General features: G+C 37.5%; 2 protein-coding genes across 5 annotated transcripts; both read left to right on the top strand.

Annotated features, from left to right (window-relative positions):
* Positions 1 to 1,389: 1,389 nt before the first annotated feature.
* On the top strand, positions 1,390 to 8,978 carry fosb (FBJ murine osteosarcoma viral oncogene homolog B). 3 transcript variants are annotated; one of them, XM_052532099.1, is made up of 6 exons: positions 1,390 to 1,633; positions 1,781 to 1,968; positions 3,493 to 3,825; positions 3,919 to 4,026; positions 4,458 to 4,805; positions 5,675 to 8,978. In XM_052532099.1, the coding sequence occupies exons 1-6, from the start codon at positions 1,570 to 1,572 to the stop codon at positions 5,726 to 5,728; spliced, it is 1,095 nt and encodes a 364-aa protein (XP_052388059.1). In that variant the 5' UTR covers positions 1,390 to 1,569; the 3' UTR covers positions 5,729 to 8,978. The 3 variants fall into 3 exon arrangements, with proteins under 3 accessions (XP_052388059.1, XP_052388058.1, XP_052388057.1); XM_052532098.1 differs by having other exon boundaries at positions 4,945 to 8,978; XM_052532097.1 differs by having other exon boundaries at positions 4,458 to 8,978.
* Positions 8,979 to 11,788: 2,810 nt separating this feature from the next.
* On the top strand, positions 11,789 to 18,456 carry LOC127934652 (uncharacterized protein C19orf47 homolog). Of its 2 annotated transcripts, none has more exons than XM_052532170.1 (8): positions 11,789 to 11,876; positions 12,893 to 12,980; positions 13,486 to 13,600; positions 14,943 to 15,024; positions 15,193 to 15,306; positions 16,302 to 16,445; positions 16,540 to 16,616; positions 16,999 to 18,456. In XM_052532170.1, exons 1-8 carry the CDS (start codon positions 11,858 to 11,860, stop codon positions 17,530 to 17,532), a joined length of 1,173 nt encoding a protein of 390 aa, XP_052388130.1. In that variant the 5' UTR covers positions 11,789 to 11,857; the 3' UTR covers positions 17,533 to 18,456. The 2 variants fall into 2 exon arrangements, with proteins under 2 accessions (XP_052388130.1, XP_052388129.1); XM_052532169.1 differs by having other exon boundaries at positions 11,794 to 11,876; positions 16,996 to 18,456.
* Positions 18,457 to 19,382: the final 926 nt, after the last annotated feature.

The raw sequence follows: 19,382 nt of genomic DNA, 5'->3' as shown, positions 1-19,382 counted from the left end.
AAGCGCTGCTGACTAATTCTTGTTATCCCCATTCTTCCCCACCGTCGAGGAGAACCAACACCGGCGTATGTTTTAATCTCGCCATATTTTACTTTCCGAATGAATTTGAATTTTACCTTGATAACGAGCAGCCACACTCATTTCCTTGCACGCAGAAATGAATCACGTTTGTTCCTACATGAAGTGTATGTGACAGTAGCCTGTGTGACACACGCTGTGACTCCCGTCACTGCAGCCCACTGTCCGACTTGGAACTTGCAGGCTACATAGCTTCTTGTAAATGGGTATCAAGCCTTAACAATGAGCGCTTTGTTTTGCTGAGTGCGAAACTGACACATTCCGTTGATCGTAGTATACATGCATTTCAATAATTTTAAGCATTTGGTTTAGTATTTATACTGAGTAAGTGATTGTCTTAAAACTGGCATTTAATAAATAGCATATCTTTCTTTGAATATAGCAACGCTGAACCGACAGTGACGAATGTGGTAAGCAGATTTATGTAACACAAATAATAATAACAAAGAATTAGATGCATAGTTCCCAAACTTACCCACAATAGACAACGGTAATGTAGGCTAAATCTCTGCTCCGACCGGTTCTCAAGACAGTTCGCGTTCGAGGGAAGCTCCAGTGTTTAAGGGATTCCGTGGGGCGTGTCGATGAGAAAGTTTACAGTGGAGTCAAAACAGCTAAAAGCGGGTTTCCCTCCTGTGCTTAACCGCTACATCAGCAAACATACTTCAATCAGCTTTACGCACTGCTCTTGTGTTTTCTCCTAGTCTGTATTTGTACACATATCTGCACTATATCAGTGCACTATAATTAAAAACATAAATCCCGTTGCCTTCATGTTTTTAAATAAAACTTGTCAAAGTTAAATCATGCAATGCACTTTATCCACCACTTTTAATGTAATTAATGAAAAATAAATAAACTTTAACACGATTCTTTATTTGTTTATTATTATCCTGTTTAAATCTGGTTTTTCAATCTCTTGACTTCGATAATTTTATTAAAAGAGAACCTTTTTAGAGAATGATATACAGTGACATAAAAATAGCATAAAGCTTGATGCTGTTAAGCGTAACACATTTTTTGACGTAAATATATTTGCAAACCGTGTTGTTTCTAAATATTGTCGGTGAAAACCATGTAACAATTAAAAATATCTCGTGGAAGTAGTAGTAAACGTACCTATTCTTGACCGCGATCGAGCTGTCTCTTTCTGTGGGTGAGGGAATCCCTTACACGTCATATTGCTTGGATACCGAAAACAAAAACAGTGCTTTTGGACCATATATGGGCACCTACGTCAGCGGAACACCAGTAAGAGGAGGAGCCAGGACTCCCTACTTTACAATGCGTTCTCAGGCTTCATTCACAAGACGCTGCTGCCGACACACCGAACAACCTTCTACTCTTGTTTGTAACAAACACATTCCGGATTATATTTTATGGATTTATAAATGCACATTTCACGGATTGCACCAAGGCCTGGGAAGTGTTATTCAAAAAGAGATTGGATTTTAGAAGTTTCCTCCAGCAGGGAACTGGATTAATGTCTTAATGCAACTGTTTTGGAAAGAGACTAAGGGCATCTTGACGAAGACTCCAAATAAAACTTGTTACGGTAAGTGACTTTAATATAATATATATATTTTTAAATGTAATGCATCCACTTTTTTCTTTTTTTACGGAGCATTACGGGTTACAAACGTAAGCGAATAGTTGATGTCCTGACGAAAAAGCGTTTCATGTGACATCTGTTGGGTGACAGGTGACAACCCGTTCTCGCCGGGCACAGTAGGTGTTTCGGCTTCTCTCGGCTCCACCGGGGAGATGTTTCAGGGGTTCCCCGGAGACCCCGACACCGGCTCCCGTGGAAGCTCATCTCCTTCTCTTGAATCTCAGTACCTGTCGTCCGTGGAATCCTTCGGGAGTCCGCCCACCACTAGCGCACCGCAAGTAAGTCACAGTATTTATTTATTCACATTTTCACATCGTGTTTGTCCGTGCAAAGAAACGTTTTGCTAAACAGCGCGGCAGCTGCGAGATTTGCTTGTTTCTGTTTGAGAAGCGGAGCGACGTTGCTGGGGGAATGCATTTGAATTCGTTCGAGTGTGTTTTGAGGTGTGTAAAGTCGGAATAGAATTCAATAGAATACTGACAAGTCAGCATGCCCGCGTAATCAGGCGGTTAGCAACGTGGTGGGTTTACAGCACGTCGCGAAACAGATGACAACGCTGTGGAACTCTCCGACGTTCTCGCACGAAGCTCCGCCCTCTGCTCAGTGCTGCTGCTCTCGCTTCTCAGACTTCTGCGTGACGTCAATGCGTTCTATTTTGGAGTGTTACGTTGCGTTGCTAAGGGGAACACCGGGGGTGTGACGGGGGCGGAGGAACAGGGACGGGAGGGGGGATTCGAGGACGCTTATTGGCTACGGCGTACAGCGTGCGCCTTTGCCTAACACGCTTTTAAATGAATATTAATGAAACATGGAACTCACACTGGCATCACTGGGCCTTTTTTTGTTTTGTTTTCCAAAAAAATTAACCCTACAAATATAGATTTTTCTTCTAAATATGTTTTAATAGCTATGTACAGATTGGTAAAACGTAAAATGTATTGTGTACTTGTATTTGGACACCCATTTGTTGTTAATTTGTTGGAATTTTTTTAAAACAGAGTGAAAACATTAAATTCTGATAAGAATCCATGTCTTTTTCATATTTTTTGCTGCTTTTCATTATCCTTACTCTTTTTTTCTGTTTCATTAGTCTGTTATTTTACATGGAGGAAGATACAGCTTTACAGCAAGTGGTATTTTACTATCATTGATATATTATTACAGCCTTATAAATACACACAAAAAGCCTTAATAAAATGTTAATTTCGGTTTTTGTTTTAATTTTATTTATAGTTTTAGTAATTTTGTTGTGTGTTTTTGTCATTTTTATAGATTTTTCTGTCTGTATAGTTTTTATTTATTTATCAGTTTCAGTTTGTTTCACTTGAGTTTTTGTCGTTACTTCAAGTTGAAGGGATAGTTCACCAAAACTTTTGTTGTTATTTACACTCCCTCATGTCATTCCAAACCCATATGAGCTTCTTTCTTATGTTGAAAATAAAATAAGATATTTTGAAGAACCAAACAATTTTGGTCCCCATTATCTCCCATAGATTGGAAACAAAATACTGTGGAAGTCAATGGCTGATAACACACATTCTTCAAAATATCTTCTTTCAGAAGATATAAACGTATACAGGTTTTGGAACCACATGACAGAATGTTAATTTGTGTAAAATATCCCCTTAGACTGAAAAAAAATGAGATTTTTTTTTTTTTTTTTTTTTGTATATATCATTTTATTTCACTCAACTATAATTTAGCTTCAAGTAACAAAATGGTTTTAGTTAGCTTTTATAGCTTTGTTTACAGCAAGCAAATGGGGCCCATAGTTATATACTGTTTATGTTTTTGGTTTCCAGGAGTGTGTATCAACCACTGGCGTGGTAGGGGTGGGTGGAGGGTCGACCGGCACCGGGGCAGGGGTGGACATGCCCAGCTCATTTGTGCCCACAGTGACGGCCATCACCACCAGCCAGGATCTGCAGTGGATGGTGCAGCCCACTCTCATCTCCTCCGTTGCACCAGGGCAAAGCGGCACAGGCTCCAGCACCATGACGCAGCCTGTTGCTTTGGATCCTTATGACCTGCCAGGCACAAGCTTTTCATCTGGTGGAGGCTTCACCCCACCAAGCTCCGATACTCCTGGCCCAGTGAGACAATCTCGGAGCCGTCGCCGTGCACGGGATGAAACAGTGAGTGAGGACCATGACAGCATGGTTAGTCATTTAACATTTTGATAAAAAAAAAAAAATCAAATGTAAAAACTACATTTTTTCTGTTCCCAGCTGACAGCTGAGGAGGAGGAGAAGAGACGTGTTAGACGAGAGAGAAATAAACTGGCTGCCGCTAAGTGTAGGAACCGACGGCGTGAGCTCACAGACAGGTTACAGTCGGTGAGCGATGCTGTACTCACATATAATTACACTTGTTCCATTACAATATTTCATCCATAATAACAGATGAATGCAAAGGCATCATAATTACTGGATTCATAACATGCCAATCTGCTCATAACAATCATTTTTAGAATGATAGTTTGTAAATGATTCCAACACACACATATGCATTATGCTGCACTGCAATTAGAACAAAGAGTGTAAACCCACCGTAATTATACTGTGGGAATTGAGTTCGCAATTAAGAAAATGGCATTTTCTCCAAGTTTATTTTGTTGTTGCTCTGTGAAACTATAGCAACATGCATTTTCGAACTAGCTCTGTGCCTGAACAACTATGATAAAAGGAAACCCTTGTTTTTGTCCTCATTTCATGTGATCATATAATCTCTGTCCCCTTGTGTCCTCCTCTTGTCTCTCCAACCTAAGGAGACAGACATTTTGGAGGAGGAGAAGGCCGAGCTTGAGGCTGAAATATCGGAGCTGCAAAAGGAGAAGGAGCGCCTGGAGTTCGTCCTGGTCGCCCACCAACCCGGTTGCAAAATTCCCTATCACCAGGACCAGCCCCCCGCGCCGCTGCCGCTCCCACTGCCACTGCCACTGCCGCAGACGTCCCAGCAGATGCCTTCTGTCTCCGTGGTGGGTTTGACTGTGAAGGAGGACACTTTCTACCTGCCGCCTGCCTACTCGTCCCACCACCACCACCACGTCCCGGTTTCACAGCCCACGCAGACACAGCCGGCCCCAGCACAACAGCAGCAAGGGATGATGCAGGAGGTAGCCTTTTCTAGTTCTTTCTATGGGCAGGGCCAGCCGGCGCCGGACGGCCCGTGCCTTGTTGCCGACGGTGGCGGTAACCCTGACGCCGGCAGCTACATCCCCTCATACACATCTTCATTTGTGTTCACCTACCCAGAGGGAGCCTGCGGTGCCAGCGCTAACCAGCGAACCAGCAGTAGCGATCAGTCCTCTGATTCCCTGAACTCACCCTCGCTTCTTGCACTTTGAGAGCTCTGCTTCTCTCTGCCTCTGCTTGCCTTTTGACAGCAACACATGCACACATACAAATTCAGACATTAGGTATAACATCAGACGTTGTACTGATGTTTTAGATTAAAGCCTTTCGATTTGAAACCGAGGCCCAGATGCGTTAGCGTCTGAGTGACTTCATCAAATGATGTAAGTGTATATTAATTCACAATGAATTCAGGCTTAATATCAAGATGAGTCAGTAGCCCATGCACACACACATACACACTTAAATTGTCATAGACATTCAAATCCGTTTGACGTAACAATAAAAGCACATCAGCGCACTCCCCCTTGCTTTGATCTTTTCTCGTTCTGGCTTACATTGGTGTATCATCTCCCTCCTTCTCTCTCTATCCATGCCAGGTGCCTGCTGTGTATTTGTCTAAGCAAAAAAGGGGGCACAGAACTGCTTTGTGGGTTTGGTTTTTCGTTTCGGGCGTCCTTGCTACCCTTTCTTTCTCCATCCAGTTCATCCACACCTCTTCCTGTGACAAAAGGACATGACCACACACTCTATAGTACCTATCTGTCTTTTTATTTTCTCCCTCTGTTGTCCATCTCCACATCTGTTTCTCCTCTCTCCTGTCTCTATGTACCTATGGTTCTCTCTGAAGTCTTCGGCCCCTGAGAGCCCGTTGGACCCTGAAAACCCGTGGAACCTTGAGTGAGTGCCAGCCCACACTCCGACACCACAAATACCCTTCGCACGGACCGGCCCACGGTGGAACCTCAAAACGAGCAGACATTTCAAAATACCAACCAGCTTCAGCACGCAGATCAAATGCCATCTCAGATGCCACCACACTGGCTAAAGGAACGGGACTCTTTATTTCTCCTCAGCATATAGGATTTGATTTTGGATGAGTGGAGGCACACTGGCTAGACTTTGGCAAGGCCAGCGGAGGAGTTTTGGAGAGCCCTTGTAATGTGGAGGTAGGAGATGGCGAGAGTATTCACAAGACCATGCTCTACCTGTCATCTCCCGCTGGTCCCCTGAGAGCTTTCACAGTGTTCAACCTTTCCCCTTTCTCCAGGTGTTTGTTTGTTTGTTTCATTCTGTGTTTCAATGATAGTATTAACTCTGTTCTCAAAAGTGGCTTATCTGATGATAACATAAAATGTGTTTGAAGAGCATTTTAATGAGCAACCAAAAAAAAAAAAAAAGGACAACCTCTTGGTTTTGGATGAGTGGCCTCTGTGCTTCTAAAAGTCCTTGACATAGTCCTTGAGTTGTGGATGTGGTTAAGCACAGCTCTAGGCTTTGATTGTGAATGGAAGTCACAGAGTACTACATCTCCAGTTGATTTCTTTCTTTAAGGGGGTTGTTGTTGATGATTAAAATGAAAAAAAAAAAGCACAAATGCCAGCTGTGGACGGAAGGAACACGAAACGGTTGCCGACCTAAAGGACGGGATGTGCTTCTGAATATGAACCGTTTACTTTCCTGTGAATGTTTTTGATGTTTTGAGTTACTGATTTTTCATGATGCTTTTTCTCTTTTGCTCTTGATTGTGCCGTTGCTGCCAAATGGAAGAATTTTGTGGGGCTGTTAGCTGCCCCTTCTATCTGTTACTGTTGTCTTACTGCAGTTATCACGGATATTGTTATTATGGTTATTATTATTATTTCATAGTTATCTCATGTTGGCAACTAAAAAGGCATGTGGTGCACTATGAACATTTTCTATGGCTAAAACTATATATATAAAATATATATAAATATATATTATGTATGCATACATATGTTTAGTGTATATATATATATATATATATATATATATATATATATATATATATATATATATATATATATATATATATATATATATATATATATATACACATACAATGATTATAATGTAATGTTGAAAATGTTATTTTTGTCAATGAAAAGAGAAGGGAGAGCTTGATGCACTTGGTTTTGTTTTAAACATAGATATTTTTCTAAAAGAACAAAAAATACATATTATAATAAACAATAACAGCACACCTTTTCATTAATATGAAAAGCATTGTCACTGCCTTTCATTGTAATATGTATGATGACTGTATTGAAACTGTGGTGCATATAGTGACATATGTATCACAGATTTGTGCTGTGCTTGATTTGTCAATGAGGTTGGTTCCACAGCCCTTGTTCATCAACCCCTGTGGACAAAACACACTGGACACACGTATCTATAAATGCTTCAATAAATCAATAAATATGCTAAAGAAAAAAAAGACGATATGAATTGAGTGTCTCAATGTATTCTAGATGAACATCTGATATTCAGCTGTGTTTCTCAAGCAGTGGAGTTGAATTGATTAACCATGTCCAGTGTGTGCTGTCTGCCCTTTGGCTTTTATGTGTGTGTGATATTCATGGCTTGATGGACAACTTTCAACCAGACCCTTATTAATTCATGTTACGGACATGAGCAGAATATTATGCATGTCGACGTCATACACAGAAGGGAAGTATTTTACAATTAGATGAGGTCTATTGTTCTTATTAACTTTGGCTTCATTGTGTGGAGTATTTGATGGGGTGGAAATGATCATATTTGTACAGTTGTTTAAATCGAAATGCCTTTAAATTTATATACACAGGTGCACCGTTGTCTTGTTGGTTGAATTTAAACCCAGAGCATTAAATTTTAAGCTGAAAATGGAGACATATGCATGAGCTCTTTCCAACAGAGCCATTTGATGAAATTACGTTCTCATTTGGCATTTTAAACTGAATTAAGGCATCTCAAACAATGACGTTCTGATATTAGAAACAGTCCCATGCTCAATTACATTGATATCAATTCAACATTTCTTCAGAATACTTCATGGTGTGTCACAACAGTTTTATGTTGTTTCAATTTTTCAGCTGTTGGTGGTGCTTTTGTTACTCCTAAGCCAAAACCTTTTGTTACTGTATCTGATTCTGATAGGATAGCATAAGGAGATGTTGGTTAAATGATACAGTATCAGTGACTCTGTGGTCTTCCACTTTGCAAAAACTCTTTGTTTAGACTGAGCTGCACAGTGGTGTTCTAGCTATGATCGTCCTGGGTATTTTCAAATTCACAGCACTTTCAGTAGACACAGTGGAATGCAATATATCATATACTTTAGGAGAAGCATGTAGCAAATCAACTGAATCGTATGACACAAGTTGCTCCTTATGCTACAGTGGCACAGAATTGAGACAATTTGTTTTGTCTTTCCAGTTTACTTTACGTATGATTTACTCTGCTGAGACCTCAGTGATGGGATGGTTATGCATTATTACGATGTAAAATGTTAGTAGCCTACCTCTCGGGCTTCATTGTGAGCGTCATTTGATAGGTGAACTGTTTCACTTTCTAATGCTCATTTGAAGATTGCCTTCAGTATAAAATGAGTGAAATATTAGCGAACTTAGACTAATGTTACAAACCTCTTGTGCAAAAAACTGAAAAGAAAGAGGGCTGACCTGTTTCTTGTACGTTTTTTTTGCTTTGTTTGAAGGGAAATGAAAGTTAGGTTTCAGAAATGATATGGTGCTTTTTCAATACTGTTTGTCTTTGTATATTCTTGATGAAGAGCGCCGATGAGAGATTTGTCTGGGAGATTTGATGTTATGAGTTTAGGACACTCCTGATTTTAGAGTGCTTACCTTGCCATGACTGCTCCAAGTTCTCATACAGAACAGCATACTTAATACATACTGAAGAACCCTTGTGAATTATATAATCTGCCGTTCTGCATAATTTCTCTTTTCTCCCTTTCTCCATTTAATTTCACTTTGTGCTATTCTAGCCCTTTAATGAATGGGGAAGGACATTTCATATTGTTACATAAACTGTGAAATCTTGGTGTACTGTCCTATCTTATATCTTTGTATGACGTCCAATTTTTCTTGTAAAGGAAATGTCTACAAAATAAACATATACACAAAGCGTTACTATCTGTTCTTTTCTTTAAAAAAAAAAAAAAAAAACCTTTCATCTGTAAAGTCTGTAAGAAATCTAGCCCAGTGTACTTTGTTAATATGAAGGAATTTTCTGCATTTATATTTTTGGATACATTGTATTGTGTTGTCCTGAAAATTACCTGGATCTTTTTATTTTTCCCACTCTTTTCTTTTTAGAAATCTCAGTAGAAAAAGTAAAAATCGATGAAAATAAATAATTATGCATGTATATATATATATATATATATATATATATATATATATATATATATATATATATAGGTGTTATGATCCCAATATTCAGCATTGTTTAGCCGCACCATAGAACATTTTCTCCTTCGCTCTGATTTTGGTTCAGCAAGAATCCAGGATCAAGGCCTAATAATCCATGTCCGTGGTCCTTGCCTCAATACCTAATAATCAGTTGTGAATTTACAATTGCTTTATGTGTGACTGGGGATCCATAAGAAAAAGGATTATTATGGTAAGATGGATAGATGAAGATGGTACAATTCTTCGCTGCAGTCATCGGGTGGGGATCCTTGATGTTTTGATGATATGTTACGCTGTATATTATCTTTCATGGATGTTGCCAGTGAAACACCTTATCCGATGTCCATCAGTTCCCAGTTTCTGTGCGAACTTTAGCCTGGATGAAAGATGTCTTTTGTTAAGGTGATGTTGCCAATGTCCTTTGGTGTTTCCACCAGGGCAACACATCATCATTTGTGTAGGCCAGCCTCTTTGGGTTTTTTGCAAGACACCCTCAACAGAGGCAGGCCCACCACTGGCTGATCAGACCAGGGTGTGTGTCATACCTCGCACTAGAGCTGCACGATTAATCGTTAAAAGATCGCGATCTCGATTCAGACACCCTCTCGATCTCATTTCTAAAAGACAACGATTCCCCGAGTCTGTTAAACCTTTGACAAAGTCTTACCGGATCATTCAAATCCGTGCGCGCACTGCCGCTGACACAGAGAGAGCTCTTACCATGTTTGGTTAAGAAACATCTTCACAAACAGTCTTTTCAACTACACAGTATTATATCTGTCTTACAGTCATTTATATTATCACAGAAATACTGGGATAAAGTTTATAGTTTAAATATAAACATTGATGTCTATATGGCAGCGATCAAAATATAACAAATCCCCTTTTGAAAGTACTGCGCTTTAAATAACGTTTGTGTCGATTGCATTGTTTCACCAATAGGTGGCGACAAGTGTCTTAATTTATTTGTCAATGAATTAATTTTTCATTCAAGAGAATCGTTCAAAAACGCTGATTCATCCAGAAATGAAACAAGTGTAGTAGGTTTATGAGTGAGTCGTTGAATCAGTGATCTAAACAACTTTTTCATCATTCTAATATTAAAAAAACTGGGGTTTTAAATATATTATATATACACTACCAGTCAAAAGTTTTTGAACCATAAGATGTGTAATGTTTTTTTAAAGTCTCTTCTGCTCACCAAACTATATTTATCTGATCCAAAGTATAGCAAAAACAGTAAAGTTTTGAAATATTTTTACCATTTAAAATAACTGCTTTCACTTGAATGTATTTTAAAATGTAATTTATTTCTATGGTGTGCAGCTGTATTTTCAGTATCATTACTCCAGTCTTCAGTGTCACATGATCTTCAGAAATCATTCTAATATGCTGTTTTGCCGTTCAAAAAAAAACATTATTATTATTATTATTATTATTATTATGTTGAAAACAGATGAGTAGATTTTTTTCAGGTTTCTTTGATAGAAAGTTCAGAAGAACAATAATTGTGTGTAATAGAAATATTTTGTTATAAATGTCTTTGTCACACTTGATCAATTTAAAGAATCCTTGCAAAATTAAATAATTAATTTATATACTTGTGATAATGATAATGTTAATAGTAATAATAATAATAAAGAATCGTAGGAGAATCGTGATCTCTATATGAGATCAAAAAATCGTGATTCTCAATTTATCCAGAATCGTGCAGCCCTACCTCGCACAAGCATGATCATATTTGTCTAAAAGACTGAAATCCCATGACACGCAATTAGGGGACATTAAATTAAGGTGACCCTGATTTCGCAAAGTACAACATGTTCCTGGATAAACATCCTTGTCGACCCTGGAACAGCATTCCAATTAACCAATCAGAACTGAGGGATAACTTTTCAGGAAATATCTGTTTTAGGCTTAAGATCAGGGTTAGGTACTTCTGCACACTTGTTAATCAGCTATCATTTCACACTGATTTTAGGAATAAATTTTGAGTAGGGTTAGGTTTATGGGTAGGGATTGGGTTTAGTCTATATTTTTGGACAGTAATGCTGATCCAGGGTCCTCAGAAGATCTTGATCCAGGAACATGTCTTACTTGACAAAATCACGGCGACCATGAAATTAATTAGATTTTGCCTCCCTCTATTGGATAAAATACAAATAGCATGTTGCATTATACAATTAGCCAGACCTTAAATTAAAACGTATTTTCACAAAAAAATTAAAAAAAGTAAAAAAAATTTAAAAAAATGAAGGAAACCAAAAGACAATATTATCATCATTTGTCTACCCTGATATTGTTATAAGGCCGTAAGAAAAGGCATAATGTCACTATTCACGTGTATACATCAGTTTTCCATATAATAAAAGGTGAACGAGGGTGTCATTGATAATTCCGTTTAATAACATACGTCCAATTGTTTTATTCCATGTATTTACACACAAACGGACCCACCGGAGCAAACAGAACGTTGGATAAAACATGTTTTGGAGTCAGTGATTGCTCGGTTCAATCGGAACAGTCAAGTTGTTCCGATGACGGAGGGGATGTGACGTAACAATATTTCCTCAACGCGTCGGTTTTTCCCTGGGAAGATGGCGACCGTTACAGCAGGTAAGAGACACAAATGACCATTATGTATGGAATATGGTCATTGTAGAGGTCCGCAAAGACGCTTAAATCAACATTTAACAGCTTGTGGTGGGAAATTCAGAGGAGAATGTCGTGCGGAGGTTAAGATATGTTATTCACGAAAAGATAAAGCGCAGTACTGAGGCGCGGTTCAATAAAAACAGGCCAAGCAAGATCTCGTTATAACAACATTGTTGTTGATATGCTATTTATATCACACAGACGTGCTTTCATATATCATATTAGCGATTAAAGGGACATATTTTTATATTAAACGTCTTACTGTGTGTGCACCTGTTTATATAACGTTAGCATTCTCTAATATTATTGTGTGGCAGAAAGTGTTATCCAAAAACTTTATTTAAAAACAAACAAACAAAAAATTTTAATTACCAAAACTAGTTTGCTGCACTAAACAAGTCTGGTCAGGTTGGTCTGTTGACTGATTTAAGCTGTGAGGCCAGTTCGCTGATCTGCTGAACTTGACCAGTCTCTGAGATCTGAGATCAGCAAAACATTTTAGGTGGTTTGTGTTTTCTCAGAAATGTAACTGTAATAAACAGTTAATAATATTGTGTTCTCTAGTGTGCACTAGACTGCACTAAGACTGAAGTACTGAACACTGCATGTTAAACCAATTAATCCTAAATGGAAATAAACCTTTAGGCATCTTAAGGTTTAGTTTTCTCTTGTAAATTCATTTTATGTGTATCCATTCAGTTCTGTTCAGCTTGTGAACAGTCTTGAGCAGAAGAATTCAGTTACTGACACCAGCTTTAAATATCACACTCATGCAGCTGTTCTAGTTGACCATGTTCTCTCACTTTTTGCTCACTACAAAATAGAGTATTGTTTCTATATCAACAGATAATATTATGATCTTGACCATAATGTGTGTAACATTGCTGACAGCTTTAATTTTAGTCACATTTTTCTTTCCAAAATGTATGATATTTATCAGCGTGCATATAATCACTGTGTTTTCTTTGCTGCTTTAGCTACCTCAGAATGGATCCAGTTCTTCAAAGATGCTGGGATCCCTGCTGGACTGGCTGTCAACTACGCAGTGTCATTTGTTGATAACAGGTAAAAACAAATCATAAGCCGCTTTTCCACTGTCGGGCCAGTGCTACTATAAAAAACAGACATACTTCTTTGAAGTTAACGCCACACAACCCCAGCATTTCACCAGCGAGGGGAAAATGAATGAAAACTGTTGTAAAATTTTTAAAAACTTAACAGAAATTGATTTACATAAAGACTTAAAACTTCAACATAGTTTATTTGATTTACCATTAAAACATTTATTTCACACAAAATTAATACATTTGTATATGATTTATCTAAGTTCATAATCATAACGTGTTCTTCTCATAGCAATTGTTAGTGCAGCTATTAGGACCACGTATAATACATTTCTGACTCAGACGGTGATCAGAATTCCCATCGGGAATTTTGGTTTTCTCACCATTTTGAACAGTCAAAATCTGGCCTTCTCTGAAATGTGAACAAACAACGTTCTGAACAAAAGCTTACTCCTGTACAGCACAACTGGATGCTGTTAAAGCATCAACGACTTTTCTCTTTTCAGGATTCAGAAAAGCATGCTCATGGACCTCAGTAAGGAAATAATGATGGATTTAGGAATCACAGTCATCGGGGACATCATAGCCATTCTCAAACATGCAAAGCATGTGTATAGACAGGTGAGTGCAAATGTTCATTTCTAGTATATGGGTATGTATAATTAAATAATTAATGATTATATTTCAACCACAAATTGGATTAAAAATTATTTTCAAATGTATTTCCTATTTTAACACATTTGTATTTTCTGTGCAATTTACATGTTTGCAGATAATTTAACTCGCTTATTCTTTTTAATTCACTTTTATTGTAGGAATTTCATTCAGAAATTGTCTTTCATCCTATGGCATACCCTGTCTCTCTTTCGGTACACTACAAAACTAAATCCATACAATTACAGCCCGATGAACAACACCAATAATAATAACAACACAGACAGATAAATACATTATTAACTGCAGTACTTCACAGTGAACACTTTCACATTTATTATATTATATAATGTAAATTTACATTATATTATATAATATAACACTAAATTAGTTCAATTCAATAGTTTTCACTATGTTGTTAATTGTAATCTATAGTAATGTGTAAGTAATAGGGCTCCCTATATAGTTTACAGAAATAGCAAAGATACATTTTTTATCTTTAAGAAAATGTAATTCTAACTGAATTTATTTAAAGACAGAGCATCAGTTCATTTAATTTTGAAGCGGATTTGTTATAAATGTTAGCATTCATTAAAGTTTATTTATCCATAATGATATATTAAGACATAACTGACTGTGTTTAATGATGCATCATAAAAAAAAATTTAAATTTGAGAAGTGATTCTGCATCTCCTGTGATGCATCAAAGCCACCTGAATTAAAGCTCACCACTCAAATGAATGCATGGCTCAGTCAAACTGTACGTAATGTGTGCATGACTGCAATACAATTATGAAAATTATTCCTTCACAAATAAGTCTCTCAATAAGTAAAACTGGTTGTCTATTATTATAGATACACAAGATTTGAATTATTTTCAAAATAATGTAAACATGATTATCTTTTAAAATAAATTTTCCTGATTTAAAAAGGTACACTTGTAAGAAATGAGCAGTGGTTGGGACAGACTTGCAGTATCATCTTCACTTAAAAAGACACAATCTAGTCCTGTTTATGTGAAATAAGCCTACTCCCAAGCAGCTTTGAGCTAACAGACCTGTTAGATTTGCAATGACAGCAACTCTGGGATGAGCTTTGAAGAACCTTACAATCCTGGATAATGTCAAATCGTCAACAATAAAATCGCACTAATTGAGTAATCCACATACGAAGAACGGACCCCTCGTCTGTAGATACTGGTATCAGCATTTGTTGATCATTAGAGGTTTTGTCTTGCATGCATACCCATGCATTGGCATGCTTCATTATTCGAAATGTGAAATAATGATCTTTTATCATCTTAATGCAGGGTATGTGTAAAATGACAACTGAGGCCATTTCGTCTGGACAGACTAGTGTACAGGCTGAACTGAGACGTACTGCTAACACTCGTAAGTATCTTGAGTATTAAGTTGTTTAGCATATATATGAATTTTGTACCATGTGTCCTTAATTGAGAGTTTCCCTGCAGTTCTTGTGCTGGTTGCTTATACAGGGAGTGATTTATCTTTGAGTGGGCTGAAGCTGTAGCTCTGGTAATGTTCATGTTCCCCTGACAGCTGCCACACGCATGATCGCCAATGCTTTGAGCCGGGACTCCCCACCAAATACGCCTGCCCGGCACCCAGACAACCGGATTTCAGTAACGGTCTCCAACGCCAGTGCTAAAACAGGTACATGTGATTAGGTTTACAAGTAGTGATGTCATGTTTTTTTTAATAAATGCAAATGCTAGTCATACTGTTGTAAAATTTTTTGGGGTTGGTAAGATTTTAAAAATATAATACAGTAAAGACTGCAATATTTAAATATTATTACGCTTAAAATATCGGTTTTGTATCTTAATATATTTGAAAATGTGTTTAATTCCTGTGATGAAGCTCCAGCAGCCATTACTCGAGAGTCACATGATCATTCTAATATGCCTATTTGGTGCTCAATAAACATTTCTTCTTATTGTTATTATCAATATTTTTATAAAAAATGTAATAGATGTTTTTTCAGGGTTCTTTGATGGATAGAAAGGAACCGAACAGTTATTATTTGAAATAGAAACAGTAAATACTTAACACATAGAATGTATAAGTATTTACTGACTCCAAACTTTTGAACGGTAGAATACATGTTTGGATTAACTATTTCTTTAAATGGAACAGGATGATTTAAAGGGCACCTATTACGCCCCTTTTTACAAGATGTAATACAAGTCTCGTGTCATCAGAATGTGTCTGTGAAGTTTCAGCTCAAAACATCCAACAGATCATTTATTATCTTATTTAGAAAATGCCTATTTTGAGTGGAAGCAGAATTTTTTCATACATGTATCTTTAAATGCAAATGAGCTACTGCTCCCCGCCCACTTTTCCAGAATAGGGCTGTGCCTTTAGAGCTCATACCTCAAATACTCGGCATAAAAACATCTGTTTGGTTTTGATTAATATGTCTATCGCGCTGAAATCGTGCCCTTTAAAGCCATTTCAGCCATGTCTGTTGAGACTGATTTGTTTTAATGAGGATTCATGAATAAGGAGTAGGTGGATTTTTATCATTGTAGGGTGGTTGTGTTCACACACTGCCAACACACATTTATGCCCAAACACCATGTAAAAGTGGATTTTGCATAATAGGTGCCTTTTTAAAAACTTCCTCTTTTTTCACCCTCTTACAGTGCCCAGCAAGCCAGCAGATGAAAATGGGTTGCAAGTGAAGCGGCGGAAAGTCACAAGAGAAATCGAGGGGAAATATGTCATTAACATGCCAAAAGGCACAACAGCTCGCACTCGGCGCATCCTGGCACAGCAGGCCAAAAAAGGTGCCCTAAGATAGTATATTTATTGAGTCTTCAAGCATATATTATATCGCTGTAATTTGAACTAGTTTGTTAAAACAAACTTTCTTTGCCACAGCTAAGGTTTTAAAGCGTACTTCAGTGTTTGATAGACTTGGGGCAGAGTCTAAGGCAGACACCACCTCAGCCAATAAGGTGAGAAACTGTATTGTATTGATTTTGTCCATCAGATAAACAAGAAAGCAGAAACCCAGACATTAAGAATTGTTTACTCTTTATTACACACAGTATCGTTTAATGACTCTGTAACACAACAGTAACATTCATTTCGATAATATCTGTTTTATAGATCATTGATTCCTACATGTACTATAGTCAACTCTTGTTTGTTGATAATGCATTATCTAATTTAGTTTATTTATTCCACTTTAAATGTTATAAATGGATTAGTATATGTAGAAATTAACATAAGCCAAAATGAATAAATGCTGTAAGAAATATTATTCTTTGTTCATGATTCCTAATCCTGATTTTTCACATCACTGCCTTCCTGGCTTTTTTTTTTTTCATGTAGCAGCCAACAGGTGTGTTTAGCCGACTGGGTAAAGCAGAGGAAGATGTAGAGGGTGGAGAAAAGACTGATGGTGTTACAGAAGCGTTCGAGGACCATGACAGCGACGGAGAGGGCTCAGTGCTGCAGTATGCTGGCGTCCTCAAACGACCCCTGCCCACTTCTAACAAAGAGACTGTAACCTCCAGATCAAAACCCTTCACTCTGCGTCGACTAGGTGCAAAGTACAAACTCCCCTCATCTGAAGGCACACCACCAATCTCCTCTACTTCCTTCTCCAACCAGGAGGGGACACCCAAATTGGGTGTACTGCAGAGATTAGGCAAGGTCCCATCAGTCAACCCTACCTCCTCGACCCCACTAGTCAGTCAGCCTGCAGACACCCAGGACAGTCGCGTTACGAGTAGCAGAAGCAAAGCCCAGGGCAGCTTTGCTCTGGCCAGCTCTAAGGTCAGTAGTAGCACAGGTGACACTCACGGGGCTCAGATGGATGCTGGGGCAGTCAGTGTATTCAAGAGACTGGGTGCCCGGAAAACCTAATACTCAAAAAACTGAAAGGGCACCACTGTTTTATTCAGCTTGCCCCTTTTATAACTTAAAACCCACCTGAATTTCCATTTGAGTGAGTGGAGAAACCCTTGACCACCCTTGATGGATTGGGAAGACGATATGCTGTACCTCATGGACTGTAATAAGTTGATGATATTAGGGGGAAAAAATGGACAGCTGCAATATGTTTTAGATGTCAATGTGGACATACCTTTTGTCCTTATGTTTGGTTATAGGAATCATGCTCTATCCTGCTTTCCTAATTTTATAACTACTCTACTGTGCCCCTGTGAGTGGAACAGTTTTCCAGATTAAAGAGGGTTGTAATTAAGTTTTTTAATGCATGGTGCCCAGCATTAAATGCTCAGTCAAAAAATGTTAAAAGATTTTCCCATTACAGTAGCCAAAAGACATTGGTGAAAGAATTTGATATGTTTACCAAAAACATTCCTCAGTGAAGTAAGCACATGATCAATGATCACCCCCCAGTTTATAAAGGGATAGTTCACCCAAAACTGAAAATTCTGTGATCATACAATCACCCTCATGTCATTCCAAAAATGTATGATTTTTCTTTCTTCTGTAGAAAACAAAATAAAATTTGTTGTTTGTTTTTTGATTAAATGAAAGTAACCGAAATGATTTGGTTGTCAATTCTTCAACCTATTTTTTTGTTCTGCAGAAAAAAAAATGTCACCGTTTTGGACAAAAGGGCGCATAAATGGTGACTCTTAATTTTTGGGTGAACTATCCCTTTCACTTGAAGGATCTTTATAATAAAGAAAAAGCATTTTAATGGCTTCAAACTGCACACATGAGCATTACCATTAATACACCTTAACCTGCGGTCACATAAAATAACATTTAACATATATTTATAATGAAAAAAATAAAATAATAAAAACATACAATCTACTCCCTTTTCCTGCAACTGTGTAAACCTTCAGCTTTAAAGTTTGTGTTCTTTTTATTCAGCTAAGACTAAGAGGTCATATCATTTCTTCAGTTGGTGACAAGTCTTCACAATAGGAATTTGCACGTCTGAGTTAACCAAAAAATTTGACTTTTGAACAACCCAAAATGCAAAAATTATTTGCATGAGCTTGCACTTCAGGTCTCCCGCACTCACATGCATGTGAATGAAATTGAAAAGTGTTGCGTGACCGCCCCTTTATGACCACAGCTGTTACCTTGCTTGAAGACAAAATTGCAATCACAATCCATGTTTTAAAGTCCCTGCTCTCAAATTTCCAATGGAAATCTGTGTTGTTAATCTGTGTTACTTGGACTAACAGGGCAAATATAGCATTGGTGATACTGTTGCCAATCAACAGACGTGGAGGTGGACCCTCGTGTATTCGATACGTTTTCACACCTTTATACTATTCACTACAGTTACCACTTATCTTTGTCATAATAGGAATTCACCAAAACTTTGTTTTTTGTCGTGTTTCAAGTTTCTTTTTATAGGCATTATAATTTGAAGCATCTCAAATGCAGAATGTTTTTTTATTGCTTTTTTATGTTTAAGAAATATAAAGGAAGATAAAACATTTTAACTGTTTAAGTTTATTAAATATTGATTAAGATTATTTGTCTTGGGACTAAATTGAATATAAAAAGATAAAACAGAAAAATCTTGAATTGTTTTGTTTATGAACTTTATAAAATTGTAAATGAAATGCATTTTTGTTAACGTATAACAACTGGCTTTTGGAGCATATTCTAGTTATATTTTAAATTGAATTAAAATGTCAAATTTAATTTAGCTATCAACGCTCTAGCAGATGATGCAGATGGTGAGGACTACATAAGCCCTTATGTCTCTAGTGTTGCAGTAC

This window comes from Carassius gibelio, chromosome A18 (assembly GCF_023724105.1).
Source record: "Carassius gibelio isolate Cgi1373 ecotype wild population from Czech Republic chromosome A18, carGib1.2-hapl.c, whole genome shotgun sequence".
In the NCBI taxonomy this organism is placed as follows: Eukaryota; Metazoa; Chordata; class Actinopteri; order Cypriniformes; family Cyprinidae; genus Carassius; species Carassius gibelio.
This window is presented reverse-complemented; position numbering and strand designations above follow the sequence as displayed.